The 27,429-nt window shown below is 35.6% G+C and overlaps 1 protein-coding gene across 5 annotated transcripts in view; it reads right to left on the bottom strand.

Moving 5' to 3' along the window:
- LOC142336242 (sodium-coupled neutral amino acid transporter 7-like) overlaps positions 1-27,429 on the bottom strand; it is a 39,827-nt gene that overhangs the window by 1,633 nt on the left and 10,765 nt on the right. For 3 of the 5 annotated variants that reach the window (XM_075384953.1, XM_075384945.1, XM_075384936.1), the window contains exons 2-9: positions 15,718-15,818; positions 15,231-15,537; positions 5,431-5,629; positions 4,527-4,770; positions 4,379-4,436; positions 3,971-4,117; positions 639-754; positions 96-301 (exon numbers count right to left, since the gene is read on the bottom strand). In XM_075384953.1, coding sequence (XP_075241068.1) covers positions 96-301; positions 639-754; positions 3,971-4,117; positions 4,379-4,436; positions 4,527-4,770; positions 5,431-5,629; positions 15,231-15,537; positions 15,718-15,779 — 1,339 coding nt within the window. In that variant the 5' untranslated portion in view covers positions 15,780-15,818. Of the gene's footprint in view, positions 1-95; positions 302-638; positions 755-3,970; positions 4,118-4,378; positions 4,437-4,526; positions 4,771-5,430; positions 5,630-15,230; positions 15,538-15,717; positions 15,819-16,017; positions 16,100-21,317; positions 21,337-27,429 lie in introns of those variants that run through there. The other 2 variants (XM_075384961.1, XM_075384927.1) reach the window with 2 other exon arrangements.

Consider the following 27,429-nt stretch of genomic DNA (forward strand, 5'->3'; position numbering starts at 1 on the left):
GAGCAGTTAAAAATTGACGTCTGAACTGCAACTCAACTCCTCCTCCCCAGCTGAATGCAAAAGGGGGCCATTAATTTTGCGCATGATTAACTGACCTGGAAAGACGAAGTAGAAGAATACGGCTACTGATCCGGCAAAGTTCATGGCTACCCCAATGTTGGGTATGAAGATAGCGAGGAGAAGAGTGAACGCATACCAGATGGTTGCCTCTATTATTCTCCTGTGGGTGGCCCACGCCATTGCGTCATACCTCGTGTTGAACAACAACCGCACACTAGTGTACATGGGGTCGAATGCATTTCTAAACAAAGGATCATCTTAACAAAAAAACATTTAATATTCACATTCTTTACATAGCAGCTTGCTTAGCTTATTTTTGGCCATTCTCTGGTTTTTGAAAGCCAAATTTCAAATAGGAGCATTCAAATCTTCTGTTTAAGACTGAGCAGAGCAGAAAAAGCCACGGTTGACAATTTAATATTGATATCTTAATTTTATTAAATACACATAGTATATGTGGGTATTTTAAGCGTCTGTTTCTAACCAATTTTCACACAAAAAATTTTCACATGATCTTAAGTGTGCCAGGACTGGATTAACGTAGATCAAATTTCCGAAAGATTTATCATAAGTTGTACCTGGCAACGTAGAAAATGACGGGGTATGTCATCATGACAGATGCCATGACTCCAATTTGGCCCACAAATATTAATGTCTCATCAGGGTTGTATGCTTTCAAAATATTGCTCGTTATCTGAAACAAACACAATACACGAATTATTAGTTCGGCCACCCAACTGATAACAAAAAGAACACCAATTTACACATGTGCAATGTAAGCAACGTCCTCTCAGTGTTTGCCCTCTTTTTATATCCACAGAAAAGCTTTCATAGCTATACTTGATCGGATAGTTCACATCATGTTGTTGTTCTGAATTAAATATTAGCAAAAATTATAACTCGTATCAAAAAAAGATACTAGGTGAGCTTAATAGCCCCGTTTATCTGTCCTCTCCGAGATACCTTTGATATGTAAATAATTTTAATTGAAATATATTATGAATTATTTAATGTATTATGTAATTTATTAAATTGTTGATAAATTTTATGATAAAGGAGAAATTTATTCTTTCTTTCTTTCTTTCTTTTTCTTTTAGACAGTTAGCAAAACAGAAATATCAGTTCAAATTTTTACGAGCTGTAGGATTATTCAAATGCTTCGAGATATTGGGAAAAAGAAACTGACATCGATTGCAACGATAGTATTGCAAAAAACCCCGACGGGCTACTTCTTAAATGACAGTGGAGGTAAACCGCGCTAGGCTTCAGTCGAGGACTTTTGGCATTTCGTAGTAAACTGCCACGAATAACGTTGGTGGCTTAAACTCTGAATGAAAGCAATTTCGATCACGCAAAACTCAAGCGTGAGTAGTCTAATGGCCAGATAAAACATCGCATAAAAAGACCAACAGGATCCAAATAATTGCTACAAAATCTGTTAGAGAGCTATTAATAACGTGGTAACCGTGATTGATGTAAAATGAAAAACGTGATCAAAAGATAAAGCGAATTAAAAACAGCAGGTCCTGGCATATGATTCAAATAGATTTTATTGACTAAACAAAAAACAAGACCAAGAATGGACAATGATTGGATTAGGCAAACCATTTAAGAAAGATCAGATCCCAAAAATCAGTGAAAAAACAGTGAAAAACAATGTCAAAATGCCGAATGTGAACACTAGCGAGAAAGCACATTCAAATACCATCTTCTCAGTCTACTTTAAAATCTGAGCGCAAAAAACCACACCGCAAAACCACTCGTTTCTTCGCTCCACTTCCTGCTTCGGCGTGAACAAGAAAATCTGTGAACAGATCTTAAAAATCATATCCAGAAGAATTACGGAAACGACTCGAAGATGTCTTTGCCAGAAAAGAGCCTGTCGAAAATCTAGTTTCTGATTGCAGTGAGCATCAAAGAAAAGAAAAAACTATTTTAAATGAAATTTGAAAAAATTAACTAAAAAGTAATTCAAACAAAAAAAGTTCAATTATTTTTTCAATTTAAACAAATATAAAGGGAAATCAATATTTCGAGCAATCGAGTCAACTTAATTGCTCACAAAAACTCGGACAAGCCAAAATAAGCACAAAAACATCTCTAATTTGGAAATAAAGCGGAAAATGGCAGGAAAAGAATAAACATGTTTACAATTTTTGTCAAAGTTAACAAAAAATTGCTTGGTACCAAAGAACCTAATTTTAATTTGAAACAAAAACGGCCAACGAGCATTAAGCTTACATTCAGTTACAAGTAAAAGCAATACAATAAAAACATAACCGACTAACGTCGGGCGAATTGCTCTCAAACGAGCGGTTGGTTTCGTCAGTAGCTAGGCACGCTTTAGTGAGGTTAGCTTTAGCTTAAATGAAGGGGCGCAAGTGAGCGCAGCGGGGGAGGGGGGTGCACCGGGGGCTGATGGTGTTGCACCAGTGTGGGGGAGTCAATCTCTAAGAACTGCCCTTCCCACCGTAAGTATAACTCTCCAAAACAGATTCTGTGAATCGCATACGTGAAGACTAGAGAGCTGGAAAGCTCTAAGATCACTTAATGCCCGCTGGGCGCTACCTGTTTATCCCGTTTTTGAGGACGAAAAGTCAAATCCGTAGACGAAAAATTGCTCAAGCGAAGAATTGCATTAAAAAGACCAACAGGACTAATATAATTGCTACAAACTTCGTTTGAGAGCAATTAATAATGGGCCAAAATAGCCTTAAAAACGGAGAATGAGTTGAAACATTCAAAACTCTGTTTAATTACCAAAAACCATTGAAACGGTAGCAAAAAAACTTAAACTATAACTTTAGTATGAAATACCTTTTTAGACAATGTAGAAGTTTCAAAAAACAAAAAGAAAAACGCCTGAAAAATCCGCACGTGAACAAAAAAATTTTGCTCACTTAGCGAAAATTTTCTCACGCTTACATTTCTCGTTCTGTTTCAAAAGAAGGCATGAACAAAAGAACCACTCTTTTCTCCACTTTTCAAATTTTTCACTGAAACAACTTTTTCGAACTTTATTCACTCTGTGAACTTCCGGTTTTCGTGCTCGCTCACTTATCAAAAACAAAGCCTCTTCGAGTCTTAAACAGACAGCGCGGCGCCTCCATACAATTTTTTTGAATTGTAAAAGGAGATCGCCTAAATAATAGCTGTTGAGGCTGACGGCGGCTATTAAACAACTCGAAATTTGACCAAGTCAGTAAATAATTTGCCTGGACAAATTCTATGTTACCTGCATATCTGTTAAAAATCAAATAGATCGGCTAACAACTTTTCTGAAGAACTACAAAAATAAAATATGCTCAAAAGTTTGCAAAGTTTAACCTCGAAAACAGTGACCGATTATTGAATGAGCTAAACAAAACCCACAGATAGGCGGAGAGAATAAAAGAAATTTTTCTTTGTTTTAAGAAAGTGCATCATGAATTGAAATAATTTTAAGTTCTAAAATTTTAATGTTTGCATTTTTCACCCCGTGAGTGTCCCCAGTATTTATCGTATCGTTTTAAAACTTCAATAGTACAAATGGCCTAAAAATTAAATGCTTAGATAAATTCCAAATTATCTTTGATAGCCACAGAGAGAATTGTTGATACTTCTCAAAGTTATATTAAATCCTAAGATTTTTTCCAAAATGATATAGAAAATTAGCCCACATGATCAAATCAATGTTTTTCAAGCATAAGTTCACTTTGCTCGATATATCACTAACGTATTGAAAACATCGAGAGAACAAATCGACATCAATGCAAATCCACTGTTTTCATATAGCTATTTGAAAAATTTACATTGTCACAAAATCCGTTTTTTTAAATCTAAGTTCCCACGAAAGATCCGTTGAGTTCGAGAGCGATCATTTCAAAATTAACTAAAATCTCAAGAGAAGGCTTGAGGAGAGTGGACTGACGTTGGTTCCGTGAGTGAGGTATCCGAAGAGTGCAGTTGGGAGATAGACCACGGTGCAGATGAGGATAGTGCCACTGGTGATCTTGAGCCAAGTGGAGGGAGTCTTCTGCTTAAGATTCGCATACACTGGCGGACAGTTGGTCATACACTGTAAAGCAACACATGCATACAATCATATTGGATTTGCAACAAACGAATCCATACGTCTTGATGAGCTCTTGATGCTTCAGCAAACAAGCACCGTGTATCATGAAAATGCATCCACTGTTCTAAGCTGAATACTAATTATATTTGCAAGACAATTATGATATTCGTTTTTTCTACACGGTGTAATTTTTCCAAAGATAAATTGAATTTGTCAAGACATAACTAAAACTTTCAGTCGTCAATACAATAAATACTCCTTTACCTGATATCCAAACAGAATAGTTGGGAAAGCATTGAATGCTGAGTACCAGTTGTCGGGTCTAAATTAAAAAAATACATTTGTAATGAATTCAAATAGCAACGACAGCCCCAAACTCTTAATTCTAATATCTTAAAATTTGTTCACTTACTTGTAGTTGAGTTCAACTTTCTGGTGGGCTTCATCTCCGTCTCTGAAGTATTTGACCACTACCGCAATCATAAGGTATACCATGCTTCCAACGCTGATTAGAGATGGGTACTTGAGGAAGTCTACCCTCCTGACCAACAGGAGAGGGTAGACGAACACGAGTGTGGCTCCTATGATAGTGAGTTTTCGGTTGAAGTACCACGGCTCACTACAGAAGAACTCGTCATCCGTTGAACGTCTGAATACTATCAATACAACAACATGCATGAATCACTATAAAGACTCAATTCAAGTGACTAGTTTTTCAGATTTTAACGGCTCCTGTCCCATTCCCAACCCTCCTCTCCGTGAATAAAATTTGTGCTCTATAATTTTATTCTTAACCATGTGTGAACAAAATAGTACTCTCTTATACACTAATATTGGTTTGCAAGGCCTGGTAAGAGGTCTGACATGCGATTACAATTATTATATAGCACTACAAAAATGGATGCATTTCAATTATTGATATAGATGGTTAAACTCCACCCACGGAATATAAACTGGTTCATCTTTTAAAATACTTCGGCTTGCATCTCTTCGTTATATTTGATTCCAAAAACTATCTCATCGTTATATTTGATGGACTTGCTGATGCAACTATACAACTCCATAAACATATTTGTGTTTCACAAGGAAAAACTGACACAATGTGACACTGAACTAGTCATGTCTCATCGAAAAAAATGGCCAGCATTCGAAATTCAGTGGTCAGTCCTAATAATAAAAAAGTACTCTTGAATTCCGCCCTAATAAATGTTTATTCTAAAATTAACACATGTGGCTCAAGCACAACGTCAAGCTTCCACCTAAAACTATCTAGCAACAATTTACACAGCAAGAGACATTAGGAGATACAATCTTACTCAGTTCTAGTTGGTCTCCGATGATGACAAAGTACATGGTACATGCTGCTAAGTTGGCCATTACTAGGCACAGCTGCAGCAGCAGTTCAGCTACCCAACCCAGTAACTCCCTGCCCATCTCGTGGAACTCACTTGCCCTGCACAGTCCACACACATAACCCACGATGAGCAGGGACAACGCACATAGACACGCACACACCTGAAACATCCACGTTAACATTCAAAACACTTAACGGTGAAATTTTAGAGCTGCATTTTGGGAATAAATTTCTAATTTTACCCTTATGATATTATCTACCAGCAATAAATTTAACCGGCAGATTGCCGGAAAATAGCCGCCGTTGACGCGCATCGGGATTGAAACAGACGAAAAGAGATCAAAATTGACCGAATTTTTCCTAAGTTTCAAAAAGTGTTCTTATTCGGTGTGCAGCTTCAGTTAGACTCTTAAACTATACTTAATTCAGCTTCTAAACTGAAAGCTACTAAGCTTAACAAGTCAGCTAGCAACCGCTCTAATGAACTTTGATAACCTAATGCACTATGACTTAATGACCGGGCTTTATCGGTTTATCCCGTTTCTTTCAATTTTCTCTCTTGACTTTGACTGTATTCACTACATTACGTATTTCAATGCGTCAAAGAATTTAAAATCCATTCAGTTCAAATAGTGAGAGTTTCAGCAGTCAAGCGTGAAAATTGTGAATTATGTAAAACGAAAAACGTGATCGAAAGGTAAAGCACATTAAAAAATACAGGACAAGTCCTAAAATACAATCCAAAGAATTGAATAAGAACTACGGTACCTGAAAAGCAGATCAAATGGACAATGCCAGTCAAAAAGACAAACACTCTCAGAATTTTAAAGAAACTAAAGAAACAAACAACAAAATAATCATTAAAACTCTTAAATATTTTAACCTTTCACAAAATCTTGCAAAAAATTTGTGACATCAAAATCTTCACAACCGTTTTATTGTCTCCAGTGACTATCCAGGATCCCTATTTCAAGTCTTAAATAGTTTTACTGGCGCATGAAGTTTGATAAACTTGGAACATGACAATTTTCAGAAAATTTGAAGAATTATATAAAAAATTGCTGACACACATGTTATTAAAACATTTATAACCGGACCATTACCTCTTAGCGAGTACGCAGTAACTTATTATCAAAGACCGGATTCCTGGGCCCCTGGTGCACAAACACTTTCAAAAACGTGAAAAAATTGCAAGTTTTTTTTCAAAAACTGTTAAAATTCGCGATTTGAAAACATTACAGTATCATTGCAGTAAACTATTAAACCCTAGAGGAAGTTCTCCTTCCCTTGAGACTAGAGAAACCTAAAATTTGACAAAAATATAAAACTTGAAAAGTGCAAGTTTTATCAAAAAATTTGTGATATTAAAATGTTGAACATTCCAAGGCCAATAAAAACTTTTCAGTAACCTATTACCAAACTCCAGAGCAGGTTTTCTGGCCCCTGTGGCTGGGAAAACTTAAATAAAGACAATAAATGTCAAAACCTTGAAATAAAATTTTATAGAAAAATTGCCAAAATTCGTAATTTTGAAAACCATTCCATTACCACTAGAAACTATGCACTAAACCTTTATCAAACCCAAGAGGAGTTTCCTTGACATATAGTACTTAAAATCTCAAAAAATGTCAAAATTGTAAAAATCAGTATAAATTTGCGTGTTTATGTTTATGTACCAAAACATAGCTCTTAAAATGGTCATAAAAAAGTAATTATGTCATGCAAAAGATCTTTATCATCTTTTACAAACCTCAATTTTAGAGTGGTCTCAACAAAAAATTCAAAAAATTGCAACATTTTTAAATCTTGAATTACTGTCTTCCCAGTAGCTTCACCATTCTAAGCACTTGAAGGACTAGTAAACGCGGATAAGGGCCTCTAATGAAATTTGATGCCCGCAGAGCTTTACCTGTTTATCCCGTTTTAAAAGCTCAAAGTCATGAAAAAAATGTGAAAAACATATTACAAAAAAGACAGCACCAATACGATCCAATTCTTGGATTGTAAAAAATGAGAGCGCCTAAATAATATCCGTTGAGAGGCTGACGGCGGCTATCAAAAATTGCGATGCAATACCATAACTCCTCAAAAATGCTGTTCACAGAATGAATTAATTTCTCCTCAGCAGTTTCGATGAATCTTAGGTAACTGGTCAGAAACTTAATACCATCGGCTAGTTTACCCGTTTCTGAACACGAAAAGGCAGGAAATCTGTCGGTCAGATAACAGAAACGGTCAGGCGAAAAATCGGCATTACAATAAACTGCAGTAAATCCAACTAGACTAAAATATTATACTCGTTTGAGAGCAATTAAAAATAAAGGGCTTTCAATTTTGCAGCCCCTATCAAATAACTACTCGCACGGCAATTGATAACCAAGGGTCCTTAAATTTGACGACACTGGGCCTATAATCATCAGCGGAAAAAACATTTATCTGTCTCAATATGCATAATCCGTTTTGAGTGAACAAATTAAACCGTTTAAATTTTTTTGTTAACTCGTTAGTTGACTAAGTTAGTCGAGCTAAGAAATTCAAGCTGAGAGTTGGCTGTGTACCAAAAGTCAATTGACAGTGAGAACCAAAAGCCATTTTTCTTACAATTGAGTCAAACAAAAAATGGATCTGTTCTGTTTCCTTAGAATATGGACATGTGGGCATATAGCTTTCACACAACCCCCAGACGCACGAACGATATCTTACATAGTACCGCTATATAACAACAAATTGTTATTGGGGGCATCAAAAATACAGGACAGGGGGGACATAATAGATCCAAAAATTCTTTCGGCGTGGGGAACCAGATTTTGATCTCCAACGGGATTTTTTTAGAGAACGAAATAATGAAAATGTTAAGGGGCTAATTTGATCTAAAATTCATAAATTACACGAATTTGAAATACAAAACTAGTCAAACAATAAAAGTCGCAATTAAGACGCTATTTAGGTCAAATGAATTAACATTCTTTACAGAGCTCAATAAGGGTCCGAAACTGAGTTCAACTGACATAAAAATAAGACGCCGGATTTATGCCGGACAGAAGCAATGAAATCGGGCACGCACAGTGAGGCAAAGAAAATAAATTGATAAGAAAAAGTAAAGGAAAGCCCAGCTATCATAATTATAAACACGCAAATATCTGAACGAAAAAATTGAAAGCAAATATCTGAAGAAAAGAAACGAGGGCATATAGTGTGATAACCTAGTAAAACTACAAAATCAGAATCCCTAGCGGGGAGGGAAACAACTGGCCTAAAATAAACCAGACATTGCTGCCGAGGACAAAGACGTATTCAATTCGTCTCATTCAAGAGAATGCCTCAAATCACAAAGGAGGAAGAACATTACAGCTTCAGGAAAGAGTCTAATGAGCTATCCGTTACTCACACTACCCGAAGCGATGGCTTCCTGAGAAAGTTGCGGCTATATGTGCCTATTTTTGGAATAGCAATTATTGTAAACGTGTGTGTCTTTTTTTTTATGCAAAATTTTCGCTTGACGGTTTTGACTTTTCGAGTGACTTTTACGCCCTTGACTTTTTGCATTTCGCGTGATCTAAAATTCTCTCTCAATCACAATTTCAAGCAGCTGAACTCAATTGGCGGCAATTTAATACTAAAAGTCAAATAAAAAGTGCGCCGAAACTGGTGTCATTTTTTTACTTTAAATCTTAATAGTGGTATATGTTAACCTCTAATATGGTTATTTGAAGCCCACTATAGAACTTCTTAGTCCCATTTAGGCTACCCCCCCCCCCCCGACTGAAGCAGGCTGCAATTGATTAGTGCTCCCACTAGTCGTTCAAGAGCAATTCTTCCGACGTTTAGTCGGTTATGTTTATCGCGTGATTAGGAAGCTAATGATGAGCTTGTAAAAAAAGAAAAATGCATTCCGAGATCTGTGTTTTGAGTGGGCATACTTACACACCCAACAGTGTCATGTTCACCGTCAGAACACTTACTTGAATTAAAACGAGAAAAAGTTACATTTCGTTCAATCTTGACAGTTACTGAATGCCCCTTTAGAGCAGTTCCTAAGAGCAGCCGAAGCTGGTCAACCTAGGGTGGTCACTATTTGTAACGAAAGCTAGTCGACCCGAAGTGCTCACTGATTTTAATAACCAAGCATGGTGACCGTCGTTCATAACCAAAGTAATAGATGTAAGCAGTGTGGCCAAGCAGTCAAGATCAATCTCGACAATAAGGAGGAGTCGCTTGACCGGACCATGTTGGAGAAAACGATAAGTCATGACCACAGCGAGTCGCACTCTAGCTCTCTTGGCCCAGTCCCATACCTCTTCAATCAGTTATCTGCTCATTAAAATAGCAGTCAGCATACCCTTCACTCAATGCCAGACTACTTACGAGAAGTGGCCAGATAATGATGTTTTACAAGGAAAAATTATCTAAGTAAAAATTCTGTTTAGCAACATTCGCCGTCTTCGTGAATGAGAAAAACTTTTTTGAGAACAAAAAGCCATCTCTCTACTTGCACCGTTAAGAAATTGAACACATTTGTCTGATAGGGGAAACTGGCGCCCAAAAATTATTGCCAGCATGAAAAATTAAACCCAGTTCAAGTAGGGCTGGAAGAAATTCACCAATTATGAACCTGCTGGATATAAAAATTCCCTGAACGCAGTTTTTCTTCTTCACATCCGTCTACGCTATTTTTAACGGCGGTTATTCATACTTGCCGCCTCCCATTGACAAAATTAGTCTGAGGCAATTTTTTGAGTTGTAGCATTCACATACGACTTACTGAGGCATACATGTAGAGGTAGTAAATTTCTGTGCGTCTATTAAAAGCGCGCCTGTTCTTCTGTCTTTATATAGCAATATTTCCCAGCATAGTGAAACAAATTTAGGCACACTACAATATTACTAGACAGAAAAAAGAACGAGTAAAAAATGAGGCAAAAAATAAACCAGCATTACTGTTAAAACCAACGGTTCATTGAACATCGGCTCGAAGGCGGATTATCATGAACAATGTTTTAGCATGAAAAACACTCTTCACTACGAAAGACTTCCTTCAAACAAAATACAAAATAAACACATTAGTCTTCATGACTCAATTCCGCCTGTTTAGTACAGGTACTATTGCGACAGAACGAACACATTATTCATAAATGTAGTAACTCAGATGACAGCCAGTGCAACTCTTAGATGCATTTAATTTAATCGTACCACAATGTTTACTTTGTGATTCATAGTTTTTCGAACAGCCAATTTCGTTGTTGAATTACTTCTCACTCAAAAGATCGAAGATCCACCGGCCAAGTTACTATAACTAGGTTCAGTTTCGCAAATTATAGATTATTAACGCAAACCCTGGTTTTCCCCAAGTTACTCAGAACTAAAAATCAGTCATTTAAAAGTAGGATACAATTAAAAACTGTCAAACAATTAAAATACGGATAAAACGCCTATTGACATCAGTATTTATCCTAAAATACTACAGCCCAAACATAGCAGCCTACCCTCTCATAATTTCAGAGCTGAACCATAGCAATGCTCCCCGTGTCCTGAGGGTTTATCCCTTATCACTCAAGGATGATTTCGTTTTCCGTGTAGATATCTGCCTTAGGAACTGTGTCCTTAAAAAGTTTTTTTTCTATTCTGTGAATTTTGTTCCCATCATTCATCATTGGATATGTTACGCAATAGCTACCATCAGGTTGTATATCAGCAATAGAAAATATTTGGGTCATTGAATGATTGGTAGAACAGTCCGTAAGCGAACATTTTTTTTAATTTTAAACTTTTAGAGCAATTAAAATGACCAAAAGGAGCACAATATGTTAAATAGAAATCAAATTCAAATATCCCCAATTAAATTTACAGGTAGACAGCCGCAATCAAATCCTTTAATCTGCATCAGTAATTAAACAGACAGAGGAGATACCAATAAAAACCGCGTTTCTCCGACAATACTGAACATAGCCGGCAGATTTCCTGAGAAGCCGCGAAACTGTTACGTGCTGTAGAATATATATAGCTACAGATTAGTACCTATTTAAAAATATAAAATAATTTGAAATTTTTACCAAAATTATAGTCATGCATTATTATGAACACCCTCCATTATATAGAACTCCTTTTTTCGCCTTGAAAGGGAATAGAGTAACTTCAAAAATTAGTAGTGACGTTACATAAAAATCAATCGAAATAGCATGAAAAAAATTTGAAGTGATCGTGATGTCATATGGTCGTATTGAAATCTTGACGATGAAATAAATATAGCCGAAAAAATTTAGGAACCGTTTCGAAGCTTCAGAGCTTTACAAACGCAAACAAAACCTTAGTTGCGGTAACCCTTTTCTGTTGTCTTAAAACATTTATTCTTTACCTCACCTGATTTGATTGTAACATTTGCTGAAAATTAACACCCTTGCCTTAACGAGAAAGATCAGCGCATTGACGCCATTCATTGACGACATCATTCAGAAACTATACAAACAAAGCCGCGCCGATTTAAATCGTAAGATATAATATTACAGCAACTCTTGATACCTCAAAAATTTGTATTATCAAAAACATGTGGCAACGTTAAACTCGTCCAAAATTTTTTAAAATGGACAAACAGATAGACTGAAAAATTTAAGGTGCTAACATCGTCATGAAATAACCCATGATAAATGTTTTAATGACTCTGCTTAGAACCTTGCTCTATGACTCTGCTCCCTGTGTCCTGAGGGTTTATCCCTTATCACTCAAGGATGATTTCGTTTTCCGTGTATTGATATCTGCCTTAGGAACTGTGTCCTTAAAAAAGTTTTTTTCTCTATTCTGTGAATTTTGTTCGCATCATTCATCATTGGATATGTTACGCAATAGCTACCATCAGGTTGTATATCAGCAATAGAAAATATTTGGGTCATTGAATGATTGGTAGAACAGTCCGTAAGCGAACATTTTTTTTAATTTTAACATTTTAGAGCAATTAAAATGACCAAAAGGAGCACAATATGTTAAATAGAAATCAAATTCAAATATCCCCAATGAAATTTACAGGTAGACAGCCGCAATCAAATCCTTTAATCTGCATCAGTAATTAAACAGACAGAGGAGATACCAATAAAAACCGCGTTTCTCCTACAATACTGAACATAGCCGGCAGATTTCCTGAGAAGCCGAGAAACTGTTACGTGCTGTAGAATATATATAGCAAAAGATTAGTACCTATTTAAAAATATAATAATTTGAAATTTTTACCAAAATTATAGCCATGCATTATTATAAACACCCTCCATTATATAGAACTCCTTTTTTCGCCTTGAAAGGGAATAGAGTAACTTTAAAAATTAGTAGTAACGTTACATGAAAATCAATCGAAATAGCATGAAAAAAATTTGAAGTGATCGTGATGTCATATGGTCGTATTGAAATCTTGACGATGAAATACAGCCTGAAAAATTTAGGAACCGTTTCGAAGCTTCAGAGCTTTACAAACGCAAACAAAACCCTAGTTGCGGTAGCCCTTTTCTGTTGTCTTAAAACATTTATTCTTTACCTCACCTGATTTGATTATAACATTTGCTGAAAATTAACACCCCTGCCTTAACGGGAAAGATCAGCGCATTGACGCCATTCATTGACGACATCATTCAGAAACTATACAAACAAAGCCGCGCCGATTTAAATCGTAAGATATAATATTACAGCAACTCTTGATACCTCAAAAATTTGTATTATCAAAAACATATGTGGCAACGTTAAACTCGTCCAAAACTTTTTAGAATGGACAAACACAGATAGGCTGAAAAATTTAAGGTGCTAACATCGTCATGAAATAACCCATGGTAAATGTTTTAGTGACTCTGCTTAGAACCCGACAAAATTTAATCGGCGACCCAGAAGATAAATTGGGAACGCATAAGGCAGCTAAAACTCTTAGAAACCGAACTATATTAGTCAATAAAAATTAAAATTGAGGATGAAATAAATACAGCCGGAAAATCTTGACGATGAAATAAATACAGCCGGAAAAATTTAGGAACCGTTTCGAAGCTTCAGAGCTTTACAAATACAAACAAAACCCTAGTTGCGGTAACCCTTTTCTGTTGTCTTAAAACATTTATTCTTTACCTCACCTGATTTGATTGTAACATTTGCTGAAAATTAACACCCTTGCCTTAACGAGAAAGATCCGCGCATTGACGCAATTCATTGACATCATTCAGAAACTATACAAACAAAGCCGCGCCGATTTAAATCGTAAGATATAATATTACAGCAACTCTTGATACCTCAAAAATTTGTATTATCAAAAACATATGTGGCAACGTTAAACTCGTCCAAAATTTTTTAGAATGGACAAACACAGATAGGCTGAAAAATTTAAGGTGCTAACATCGTCATGCAATAACCCATGATAATTGTTTTAATGACTCTGCTTAGAACCCGACAAAATTTACTCGGCGACCCGAAAGATACATTGGGAACGCATAAGGCAGCTAAAACTCGTAGAAACCGAACTATATTAGTCAATAAAAACTAAAATTGAGGAATCATAGTATTGTGTTGAAACATAATTTTCCATTTTACGTCACTGCAATTGAAAAAAAATATACTTCAATCTTGGAGATATAGACAAAACAAATTCAAATTATTCCAAAATTCAAATAAATCACAAAAAACAGGAAAAATTACTCAAAGGCAAAAAATTGTTTATCACCAAAGCCTAGCCCCTCAAATTATAGAAAATTCTCAGTGCTGCAATGTATTAAAGGTAAACAGAAAATTGAAAACAGCGTCTTAAATTGAGAAGCCTGATACAACTAAATTTTCAAAACAACAAATAAAAAGCAGAGCAAGAAAAACTAAAGGTTTTGCTAGGATGTTAGAATGATACAAGCTAGAATAAGGATTCTAGATTTATTTAGCATTCAAGATTCAGCAAAATGAGATAGCCATCCTCCTGTTCAAGGTTTCAAAACAAAATATTTTGAAAAAATATCAAAATATTAAAGTTTTAATAATGAAACAAATTTACACTGAACTTCAAAAACTTAACGTTAAAGAACCTAAAAGCTCTAATCGTGTACAGGAAAACCTTTTTCTAATAATTAAACGCAAATACTATAAAAACCACACAACTTGGACAAAAACTGCGAGAATCCGATCACTATGTGTAAAATTTTATGAAACAAAATATACCTCACGTCAGGCAATGAATGCATGAATTATCAAAAGGATGTTGCCATATACACATTAGAATGAAGTCCGCTCAAAGATTGAAATTAATGAAAAGGCCAAACATAGAAAAAATTGAGAAATAGGGGCCGATTTCGAAACTGAAACACTAGTATTAGGCTCTCAAAACCACTGCCGTATCCAATTCAGAGGTTTGCATATTGAATCAGCATCGATCAAAAAATATTTCAACAAAAACCAAATTACAAGCAATAACATTGAGCCAGATGGACAAAGCTGTTATCTAAAAGCGGTTATACATATGCACCATTTTCTCAAAAACACTTTTGCAATTTTACTCGTTTCACTTTTAGGTGAAAACACAGTTTGATTAAATAGTACATCCAGTAAAAAAAAACTGAAGAATCCAATACTCTTCGAGTAGTAAAAACCAAGAGAAGGCCAATAATAGCCCCAGCTATCGCTTTGCCGCTATTAAACATAACCTAGTAAAGTCGGGCTCATTGCTCTAAAACGCCCGGCAAGCAATTTTCAATTCGCCACTTGGAGGGTGGAAGGGGGTTGCGAGGAGGGGCGGGGAGGTGAGTTATAAGTTGTACTTACGAATATCATGACCACTCCGACATAAAGACCGCCTGCTTCTTTGAACGCGTGGGCGAATGCCAAGGCTCCACATCCAATGGCAGCGTTGGATACGATAAAGGTGCCTCCAAGAGCTGTGGTTGATCCATCAATTCCAGCTCTAGTTGGGATGTCTGTTTTGATGTCTGATTCGTAATCATAGGTCTTCTTGCTATCGATGGTTCCTACCTGAGGTTGATAGTATTCGTCTCTGGTTATTTTGTTCGATTCAGAATCTTTATAATTGTGATTTATCCCATTTTTAACCACTCCGTTGGTTTTTGAATGACTGAAAAAGAAATATGCGGACATTAAACAAGTCTGTTTGCAGTGAGATTGCAAGTAAAGCAGAAACGCAGCACTAAAAGAGACGTTCTTGTTTACTTGAAAAACGTTAATCTCGAGCACAGCAATTATTTTAAGATAATTCACAACAAAAACTGTTTTTTAGAATATTTTTTGTACTAACTTGTCTGCATCTGCGCTGATAAGTTTATCAGCTTCAACCTGATCCGCATCTCCCCCACTCATAATTTCTCTCCACGATAGAGGATGTCTTCTAGTGATAATCTGAAACATTGCTATGATGCCAATTTTTCAAACTACAAACGCGAGATAGTGTTCAGTAAAAGATAACCAGGACAGCAAACAGAATTTTACTTCCGGATAGATAATTAGGATATCTCAATTAGTTGCGCTAGAATGACAGAAAACCTATTCGACGTCAGGATGAAGAAAAACACTAACGAAATTTAAGTGATAAAACTACCTTAGTGTCACTTTGGGCGACTAACTCGTTTCACTTATTAGAAGAATCATTTTGTCTGAAAAGAGCAGAGCCCAATAAGAACATTCAGTCTGAACGCTATGCTAAAAAAAACTTTTTTATTGTTCAATCGAAATAAAGTTCACACTTGGAGGTTTGAAAAACCAGATTAGCCGTAACTTCGATCCTTTAATGTCCCAACGCGTACGTGCCATAAAGCACATATTTGCGAGTCTTAACCATGTTAGCAATATGGAGAGCCGAAACAGCTAAATGGGAGATTTATATATACACGGTTTGTATGAGAAAAATGTAAAACAAAAGATGGACAACTATTTAAACCAAAGAAATAATGGCGAAAGTAGATGAGTCGAAATAAAAGCGTACCTTCTACATTAACAGCACCCATTTAAAGCATCCCATATACGGTTTGTATGGGGGTTCATACGTTATATAAACTGGAGGTTGTCAGAAAGAAATTAGTTGCATCGGTGATCGGACGGCATTGGTGGAAGGAGTCCGGGCAGAATTGGTGACAAAGCAGCAATCAATTTTAAAGAGAAAAGTTTAAGAACTACTTCTTAAAGTAATTAAAAACCTCGGCTAAGTAGATATCATACCTCATGTACATCACTGCTATCGACTTTCAGAGCTAGGAATAAGAGAAAAAATGTGCACGGTTGGACGTCAAAAATTGTTAATAAACTTTGGAAAAAGACCACCGCATGGAAAACACAAGTCAACGATGAAAAAGAGTAAGCCAATGCTTTTCTACATTACAGGGGGAGCGTCATACTGCAACTTAACAGCAAATTAGAGATCAGCAGCGTTCTTAATATTGTGTACTACAATGATGTCTACCGTTTCTAAAATCCCACTTTGACAAGAACTTGAAAACCTCACGCAGTTTATGAAATCCACGGTCGTGGATGTAATTCCGCCTATGTTGATCAGAGCAGATCCAACCATGTGAATTTCAGAGCATCGAAAAATTGCTTCCCCAGTGGGATAATATTTGCCTCGGATACTTTAATGCTTTTGGGTATAACGTTATAGTCAGTGCCCAAAAATAGAAAAGATCATGACTGTGGATGAAACTAACATAAGTGTGCACGGGCAAGCTATCAACATGCACAATGACTACAAAAGGCATCGATTGCAATAAAAGTGTTGCCTCAAACCAAAAAAATTGACGTTTCAGAAGGTTGATGTTGTAACTATAAACCATTTACGAAATTAGGACCACCACATACCAGACTAGGAACTGCGATGATCGAATGTTCCAATGAGTTAAAATCAGATACAGCAAACATTTCATTGTTGTAGCACAACTTTTGCTCTTTATCTATGACCGTTTAATCATTAGGTTTAACCGACAGTTAACCATTATTTTGAAAGAGTTCCGTACATTTGAAGAAAAGCAACAAGGATGTAGTATTTGAAGATAGATGGAAAGTTAAATTTTTGCAAAATCTCGCGAGGATTTCTTTCGTCTTATTCAAGACCTCTTCGTCTTATTTGCGTCAATGTTGTAAAAATCGAAGACACACTGTCAACAGAAAAATAACTCTTAGCTAAAATGTCACCAGAGTATCGAAACATTAAATTCCAGGACATCTTGATCGCAACCGGTCAGACTTCATGGAAATTCTGAGGTACACAAAAACGGTTCTCGTCTTCGACCTCTACTGTCAGAGCCCCGTAGCAGTTAAGGGAATCAGAGTAAATTTCTGTCTCCCTTTTTCCAGAAGTTACCATGTTCAAATATTGAGACTAATTCGAAAGGTGGCAGAGCCGCTATAGAATCTATCACTATCAAGGAAGATGAGCAAATAGTATCACTCGATATTTAAAGTCGGATCTTTTCCGTTTGTGCCCCCCCAGTACCTTATGCTCCCCCCAGTTACAGAGCACGTGTCATTACATAGTAAATCATTATGTAAAAATATTGCACGTGCATCTGGGGGTCGCAAATAATATGCACCCACTAAGCTGGGGGGGCACAAACGGAAAAGATCCTAAACGTCTGTACACCAATGTACCAGTAGATTAGTTTATTCAAGCTGATCTTAAAGAACTGTGTTCCTCTGACGAGGTCCCAAGTTTCGGAAGTGAGCTATAAACATCTTTTGTGACCAGACATAATGAATATTCACTTAGTTTAATGCGATGTGGTACACTCAATCGTACGGCTTAGCCATGGGTTTCTCATTACAGCAAACTCAAGAAAGATGCAAGAGCAAAACTCCTACCATGAAGGAAATGTGCAATAACTAACCCACGCGTTATTTTCCGAGGGAAAGGTGTCGAGTGCGAATCATGTAAAAACTCTTTTCATGCAATACAAGGAACTGCTAGGGCGCAGAAAAAGAACACAGGAAATTGTATTGATCTGTTCCTATTAAGCAGGAAAAGGTAAACAGACGGAACACATCAAACGAAAATGCACAAATAGTATATAGATGAATAAGAGTGTATTGTAAAAGAGAATAGTCAGGAGTATGCGATTTCGTTTACAGTTATCTATAGACTCAAGGGTAATGGAAACCTCTTCTTCCTAGATATAAATATGAACGTATATGACGGGCAAGAAAATTAGCTGTCATATGTACCAAAAGTCTCCCGATACAGGCATAATCTTAAGTTTCCGTAGCTGTGAGCTGCTTGAACATGAGAAAATCAATGTAGAAGGCTATACAAGAGACCTCCAATGCAACCAGCGCTTGGTAAGCTTTTGAGTTAATTCTTAAAAAATCGAGAGATTTGGAGAGATCACAAGTATCCAACTGAGTGGTCATCCAGTAATAGTGAAGAGAGGTTCGATAGGATAATGACTACAGTAACGGCTACAGCTAAACCTCTCAGAAAAGAACAGCAACTCAACATAAACCAAAAACTCCAAAATACTGCACAGAAAGTAATGGTTGTGTTCAAAAAAGAGGAAACATCATTGAAAATGTTGCAAGCAGGCAAAAAAATTGTGCGACAATTGAAGAAGCTTCAAATCAAGAAAATTTTGAACCAGCTTTAACTCCGCGCAATCATGTTTTAGTAGAAATTTTAAATCATATGTAGTGTAAAACCTTATATGTATTCAATGCGATTTTATCTAATTTGAACCAAACAGCCAACTTGTTTTAAACAGAAGTTAAAAGTGTCAAAAGGCAGATTCACTGGCAGGACAAGGTCTTGTCGAACGGAGTTGTGAATTGCATAACTGTGATTTGGACAATTGAAGCATGTTTTGAAAAAAGTCACATCATTTTTTACACTGTTTCTTTGAATCAAATCTGTAAAATTGGTGAAAAAATCAGCCACCAACTGAGTAAACATCTTGGAAAGTTTTCTTGGAAGCATTAAGGCAAATTTGTAGGATATTTTTATTGGAAGTCCTATTACTTTCCAAGAAAAAAAAGAATTCACTTTTCAGAAACAACCAGAGGAGATTGTTAAAAACATAGGAACCAGTCAACTTTGTCCATGATCATTTTGGTTAGGATCTACATTTGATTCGATATAAAGCAGTGTTTTCGTAGTTTGCTAATATTTTTGTTTTAAAAAAACGATAAGTAATAACATTGAGAGTGGCATAACACAATCGGCTAACAACTTCTGCGATCTCTTTGCTCCCACTATATTATCAAACGATTGCTCTAGATTATCAAAAACCAGCTATTCGAGATAAAATGTCAAAGTTCCGCATCTGTTGCATTTAAATGTCTACAGTTATGTAGCCTTTAAGAAAATCAAGTTCAGCAAACATATCGACTAACGTCGCGCGAATTTTGTTCAAGCAACAGTCGATCGGTTGGATTATTTTGTAGGCAGCTGGGACTTAGAAATGCATCAGTGGGATGTCACGGGCGAGGAGTGAGGTCAAGTGATGGTGGCGGGGTCAAGTATTGGGGGACTAGTATGACGTAAGAGAGTAGTAAGAGACTAATAGGAGACTATTAAGACGTACGGCTCCTAGAGAGCTCATCGGTCATTTAATGCCTTCCAAGAGCTACCTGTTCATACCGTTTTCGTGGAGAAAAGTCAAATTGGTATCATCAAAAAAATAGGTCAAGCGAAAAATTGCATAAAAACACAAGAATATATAATTGCTACAACCTTGTCTGACAGTATCAGAAATCATTCAGGACACTTCCATAAAACTTAGTTATTAGGACATATGCAATCTTGTATACCATGTGTCCCAATAGGTCAAGCATGTGTCCCAATAGGTCAAAAAATAGGTCAAGCGAAAAATTGGATAAAAACACAAGAATATATAATTGCTACAACCTTGTCTGACAGTATCAGAAATCATTCAGGACACTTCCATAAAACTTAGTTATTAGGACATATGCAATCTTGTATACCATGTGTCCCACTTGCTTGACAATTGGCTTGGCACCGCTGAACAACAGTCAGCGCATTTCATACATAATTGTCAACATTTTCAGCACTTATCTTACATAATTTGCGCACTCTTTTTACGCATGTTAAGCTTTTCTCTAAAAATTTGAAAAAATTTTGAATTGTTTTCTGTTATTTCATTTTGAGCACAGAAAACACAAATTTTGCCCTTTATCTATGACCCTTTAATCCAAAGATCTAACTGAAAGTTACACAAATATTTCGAAAGAGTTCGCAGAGAAGCAACAAGGATGTACTTGAAGACATATGGAAAGTCAAATTCTTGCAAAAATGAGGAATTTTTTTTTGTTTAATGCGTCATGTTGTTAATTCGAAGGCTCGCTGTGAACAGAAAAAACTCTAATCTCAAATGTCACCAGACTATCGAAACAGTAATTTTCAGGACATCCTGATCGCAACCGGCTGGACTCCATGGAAATTCTGAGATACATAAAAACGGTTCTCGTTTTCGACCTCTACTGTCACAGCCCCGTAGCAGTTAAGGGAATCAGAGTATATTTCTTACTTCCTTTTTCCAGAAGTTAATATGTTCGAACATTTAGACTAATTCAAAAGGTGACAGAGCCGCTGTAGAATCTATCACTATCAAGGAAGATGAGCCAATAGTATAACTTGATATTAAAAGTCTGTACACCAATGTACCAGTAGAGTAGTTTATTCAAGTTGATCTTAAAGAACTGTATTCCACTGACGAGGTCCCAAGTTTCGGAAGTGAGCTATAAACATCTTTTGTGACCAGACGTAATGAAAATTCACTGTTTATTGCGATGCGGTACACTCAATCGTACGGCGTAGACATAGGTTTTACCATTGCAGAAACCTCAAGAAGGATGCAAGAGCAAAACTTCTGACCTAAAGGTTACGTGCAATAACTAACCTACCCGTTATTTCCGAGGGAAATGTCTTAAGTGCGAATCTTGTTAAAACTATTTTCATGCACAAAAACAGGGAACTAATGAGGCGGAGAATAAGAACGCACAAAAAATTGAATGAATGGTTTCTTTTTGTGCAGGAAAAGGTAAAAAAGGACTCAAGAATCGAAATTGTACGAATAGTATGTAGATGAATAAGAATTTCTTGTAAAAAGAATCCCCAGGAGTATGAGATTTCACTTAAATTAATCTATAGAGACTCAATGGGATTAAAAACCTCTTCTTCCCAGATAAAAACAAAAACGTATATGACGACAAAAAATTAGCTGTCATATGTATCAAACGTCATGCCTGATACAGGTATAAACGAAAATTTCCATAGCATAGCTGTGCGCCGCTTTAAAATAAGTAAATTGATTCAGAAAACTATACAAAGGATTTTCCAAGCAACAAGCGCTTTGTAGTCTTCTGATGTAGCTCTTAGAAATTCAAGAGGTCTGGAAGATTAACAAGTATCCCACTGAGTAGTCATCCAGTATTATTAATGAGAGGTTGGATAAGATAATCACAAAAAAAAAGTTACAGCTAAACCTCCCAAAATAGAACAGCAACTCAACACAAACAAAAATTTTTACAATATTGCACAGAAACCAATGATTCTGTTAAATAAAGGGGAACACATTGAATATGTTTTGAGCAGGCTGGAGAAAATGTGCAATATTCAAACGATTTTCACAGTTAGATTTTCAAGAACTAGCATGCCCTCCGTGCAATCATTGTTTAGTATAACTTTTAATATATATATTTAGTATATATATGATGTATAACATTACATGTCTTCGATGCAATTCTATCTCAATTCACCCAACCAGCCGACTTGTTATCACCGGAATTTAAGAGCATCAAAAGAAAGAATTACCGGTAGGACAAGGTCTTTTCGCATGGATTGGTAGAGTGCATAATTTTGACCTTGACAATTGAGGCACGTTTTGAAACATGTCTCATTTTTTACACTGCTTGGTTGAAACTTACCTGAAAAATTAGTAGAAAATGAGCAACCAACTGAGCAAACTTCATGGAAAATTTCATGGAAGCTTTAAGGCAGGTTTTTAGGATAAATTTAATGGAAGTCCCATTTCTTCCCCAGAAAAAAAGAATTAACTTTTGAAAAACAATCAGAGGAGATTGTTAAAAAATAAGAAACATCACCAAAAAGCAACCTGTTCCAACAGCTTTTTGGTTAAGATATATATTTGATACAATTTAAAGAAGTAACATCTTAATTTGCTTATTTTTTAAAACCATAAGTAGTAAAAATGAAAGTTGCATAACAGAATCGGCTAACAACTTCTGCGATCCCTTTGCTGCCACTATAATATCAAACGATTGTTATAGATTATCAAAAACCAGCTATTCAAAATGAAATGTCAAAGTTCCGCATCTGTTGCATTTAGGTGTCTGCAGATTTATGTAGATTTAAAGAGAATCAAGTTCAGCAAACATAACCGACTAACAATGGGCAAATTTTCTTCAAACAAAAGACGAGCAGTTGGACTTCTCAGTAGGCAGCTGGGGCTTAGGGATGGCAATTGATGGGGTGGAGTCAATTGATGGGGACTAGTAAGACATAAGAGACTAGTAAATGACTAGTAGGAGACTAGTAAGACGTACGGCTGTAAGAGAGCTCCTCGGTCACCTAATGCCTTCCGAGCGCTACCTGTTCATACCGTTTTTTATGACGAAAATCGGTCAAACAAAAAATCGCACAAAAAGACAGGAAAAATATAATTGCTACAAACTTTGTCTGAGAGCATCTGAAACTATTAAGGACAATTCCATAAACTGTATTGATTAAGACATATGTGTACTTGTATACAATGGGTCCTACCTGCTTGACAATTGGCTTGGCGCCACTGAACAATATTTGATCAGCATGACTTTTCAGCATCTTTCTTACACAGTTTCAGCACTTTTCAGCACATTCAGCGGATAATTGAAAAAACGTATCCGATGAAAAATATTTTTTAGAGTGGCCGTCACCGGAATTCTTACACAATTTTCAACAGTTTCAGCACTCAATTTACTTATTTTCAAGCTTTTCTCAAAAATTTTAAAAATATGTTTGAATTTTTTTCTGCTTATGTACATACAGAAGCAAGACTAAACACCATTGCACTAGAGTAGTGCAACTTAAAAACAGTTGGAAAACTGCCAAAAGACTTAAGAATTTGGTCAGTTCTTAAGATAAAGTAGACTTGGTGCTGGAGTATATAGCCAAAACACTTGATTTAATGAAACCAGATAGCTTAATTATGTCTGCCTTCCGTTAGATAAGATAAAAGCATGAGGCTTTTCAGTTGTTCTGTTTTTTAAAAATATGAAATAATATTTAAAAAGCAACGCAGATAAATGGTTGATTAATGGCTCTGCAGAAGTGCAAAAGAAGAAGAAACGCGCTGACTGCGTTATAAGCAAAAGTGAGCAAAAAATTGCAGGGAAATTTATATAAAGAAAGGCGCTGAAACCGCTGAGTTTAAACGTTTCACACGTGCTGAAAAAATTTAAGAAATGTGCTGAATCAAATGCTGATTTTAAGTAACAAATGTGTTGAAAAAATTTATTTAGGCGGATTCAGCAACTATTTTTCAATTTTGAGCATAATCAGCACAAATCTTACATAATTTCGCTTACAGCTGCTGACCCCTTTAACCGGGATGTATTTTCAAGGTTTATTGGGAAAAATTCGAGAAACATTCAAATAATCGGAATCGCAGAAATTGGTGTGGCGATGTAATTTGATGATATTGTAGCTAAGAATTGTTTTTCTTTCACCTTGAGACTTCTCTTTGTAACATTACGTTTGCCACTTGTTAGTAGCAATAACCCTTCAAGAAGTGTTTAGTCAAAAGATTCTATTTGTAGTTCATTATACAGACGTCACTAATGGTATCAGAACAAAAAGGGACTAAAAATCTGTGAGAAGTCTTCGAAGTTGTCTTATATGACAAAATTTTGATTCCAGTAAAAATGAAGAGTTTGACAATATCATTCACGTTCTCTTTGGAAAGAAGTTCGTTAAATACGCTCATTTAGAGCACAAAGAACAACATCTAAACATTGCAATACAAACTGAAAACAATATGAAAATAACAAAAAAGCAGAGTTTAAAAAATGTAGATAATTAAATAGCCAAAACCTGTTTTCTATTCTATTTTCACTGATTTATCGCATGTAAGTGCTTTTGGAAAAAACTCTCTTTACGGAAATCTTGGCAGAGCAATGAAAAAAAATACAGAAACAATAAAAATAATCGAGAACTGTTGATTGGTTATTAAAAAGTCTGATTTGCTTTCCACTCATTTTAGTCCACTGTTCTCACTTTGATTTTCAAAATTTTATCTACTCTATACTTTATTTTTTAGCGTTTTTTAATGTCTCATGAGCAGAGATTTTACAAGACCCAGAGTTTGATCTCAATCGTCACATAATCAGAATCCATGAAATAATCAATTTATTGATTGTATTGGAAGTGGCTCAATAAAGATCTCTAACAGTGAAATCCCCAGCCCATCTCAGTATGAGTGATGGTTGTACAGAAATCGTGTCTGAATGCTGGAATCAATTTACTATTATTTTTATTAAAATGAGGCCACTTACAAAGGCTAGGTTTATCAGTCGTTACTTGTTTTTAAGAGCCATTCTCTTGTAAACATTGTGGGCATTTGTTATTTGTTTCTGAGCGTCCCTTAAAATCCTTTAAAATATCTATCATTTGAGATCCAGTTTCAACAAAGTATTTGTCCTTCCTATAAATAAGGCGGCCATTACAATTAGACTTATAAAGGACACCTCAATTTCAAACGAAAAGATATCAGTTTTGACTGGTTATTTTCAACGTGGGGAGGAAGGAAATTGCAAATATTCAGGTTTTTTTGAGCGCTTCTTTTCAATTTTGCTAATCTGGACTTGCCAGAAAGTTCCATTGGTTGTGAATGCTTCGAGTTTGAACCAATCTCAAACAAGGCTACAACGCATTTTGACCTAAAGGTTAGACTGATGCTTTCGATAATTTTTGGTGTAGATTCAATCTGAATTTAATATCTCTTTTTGATTTCCGTTCAAAACAAGTTGGTGGATTATTTGACAGAAAAAGATGGATTATTGGTGGATTATTTCTTTCAAACATAAAAAGATAACTTACTTCTAATACCGAATTGTCAATTCTGCTTTCCTAATATTGATTTAAATTGCATGGCAGAGGACTTCAAACAAATTTGAGCCAATTTCTTGTTATGATTGAGCATATTACTTTTCAGAAGATTCAGGCGATTCATACATTTGTTTAGTTTTTTTCTGCTAATTAGTTAGTACTCTTATTAGTTCAATGCCCACCATCAAATCAAAGATTGAACGCGATTTGTTCACACACAGTGAAAATGTTTCGAGGCGGAAAATGTTTTGACTTTTTACTCTATGTTAAACTTTGTATCCTTGTTAAGATTTGAAACTTAAAATTGAGCCGGTGCTTGAAGTTCAAATTTTCGCCTTCGATTCTGTGCTTCGAGGGAAAATTTAGATACAGAAACGTAAGTGAAACAAAAGTTCCATTTAGTAAAACCTAAGTCAGGTTTTTTCTGGCAACTCAATTTAATAAAAATCAAGTCGAGTTCAAGCAAATAAAATTATTAGGTTTTTAGAAAAGAGTAATGGTTGGGGTTTCTAGACCAAATTTGTTGAGGAATCAGGTGTTGATTCTTTTCATAGAAAGATATGGTTGGATTCCACCTTTTTTCAAAAATAATAATGGGTAGCAATATATTTTTGATTTTTTATTAAAAAACTTCATGCTGTGCACTATGAGTTGATCCACAGATTGTTAGTCGACTGACAGCTGGATTACGTTTTGCTTGTAAATCGAACTGTTTTGCAATTCCTCGACATTATTAGGTCAAAGAAAAATTTAGAAACCATTTCATTTTCAGACCTAAAATATGTACAGACAAAAATACAGAAAAAAAAGATGATCTCTGAGTACATTTTTAAGCGCAAGATTGTTACTTTCTTTTTGATTTTTTCGGTTCTTGATATTTTTGTAACTATCAGTTTTAGTTCAGATTTTATCAGATTTTCAGCTGAAATTTAAGCGGTGCTTTAAATTGAGTTATTTGCTTTCAATTCTTTGTTTTGACTGAAAATTTAAAAGAAGCAACCTGAAGGATATAATCTTCCTATTTAGCAAAATTTAAATTACAGATTTTCCTCGCAATCGTATTTAATAGAACCAATTTGAGCTCAAGTAGATAAAATTATGTTGTGTTCAAATAATAGGAACGTTCTGGAAGGCAAGATTGGTAACAGGAGGGCCCTAAACCCACATCTTGGAAAATACAAGGCAATGTTTAAAATAAACGTTGCATCGAAACCATCCATATTCTTGACTTGGCACAAATTCTGCAGCTAATGTTCCTGTAGAATAACAATAACGTCAAAAACTTGCCGATAGAAAAAAAATGTCGCTCTGTTTTGAGTTAAAGAATCGTTTTGTATGAGAAGGTTATACGGCAGAAAAAAGTTTGTTAAAACTTGTAACGTGGCTGCTAATATACGTGCAGCAGGAATTCTGGGAATGCAATTGTTACGTCAGCAAAAGTAAAAACGTGATTTTTAGGGTCAGCTGGATGTCAATGAAGGATTTCATGAGTATTTTTCTCCGGTCACCTAAGTTTCTGAGACTTACAAATTGTATTATTTTGTTGGCTCGGTTGAACCGTTAGGAAACCATAGTGAACTATAATTAATTAAATCCGGGCTCGATACTATACACAAAGCAGGTGATTTTTACGTTCGGATCTTGAATTCTACAAGAAATAACATTTATTTGTACGGCATTCAAAAAACACCAAAAAATTGAAAGGAGAGATCTGTGAAACTCTGCAATAAAGGTGGTCGGCCATCGTTTGAGGCAAAATTTGCAGAGAAATTGCAAAAATTTAATATTGAACAGCGTCATAAAGGAAAACGACACAATCAAATTTTACATATGCTTTCTTGCCAAAAGACAGTTTACATAACCTTCAAAATAAGAATGCTTCAAAAAAAAGTTTGTTGATAATAAATGGTT

The sequence above is a fragment of the Convolutriloba macropyga genome, chromosome 1 (assembly GCF_964194025.1).
Source record: "Convolutriloba macropyga chromosome 1, txConMacr16.3, whole genome shotgun sequence".
In the NCBI taxonomy this organism is placed as follows: Eukaryota; Metazoa; Xenacoelomorpha; order Acoela; family Convolutidae; genus Convolutriloba; species Convolutriloba macropyga.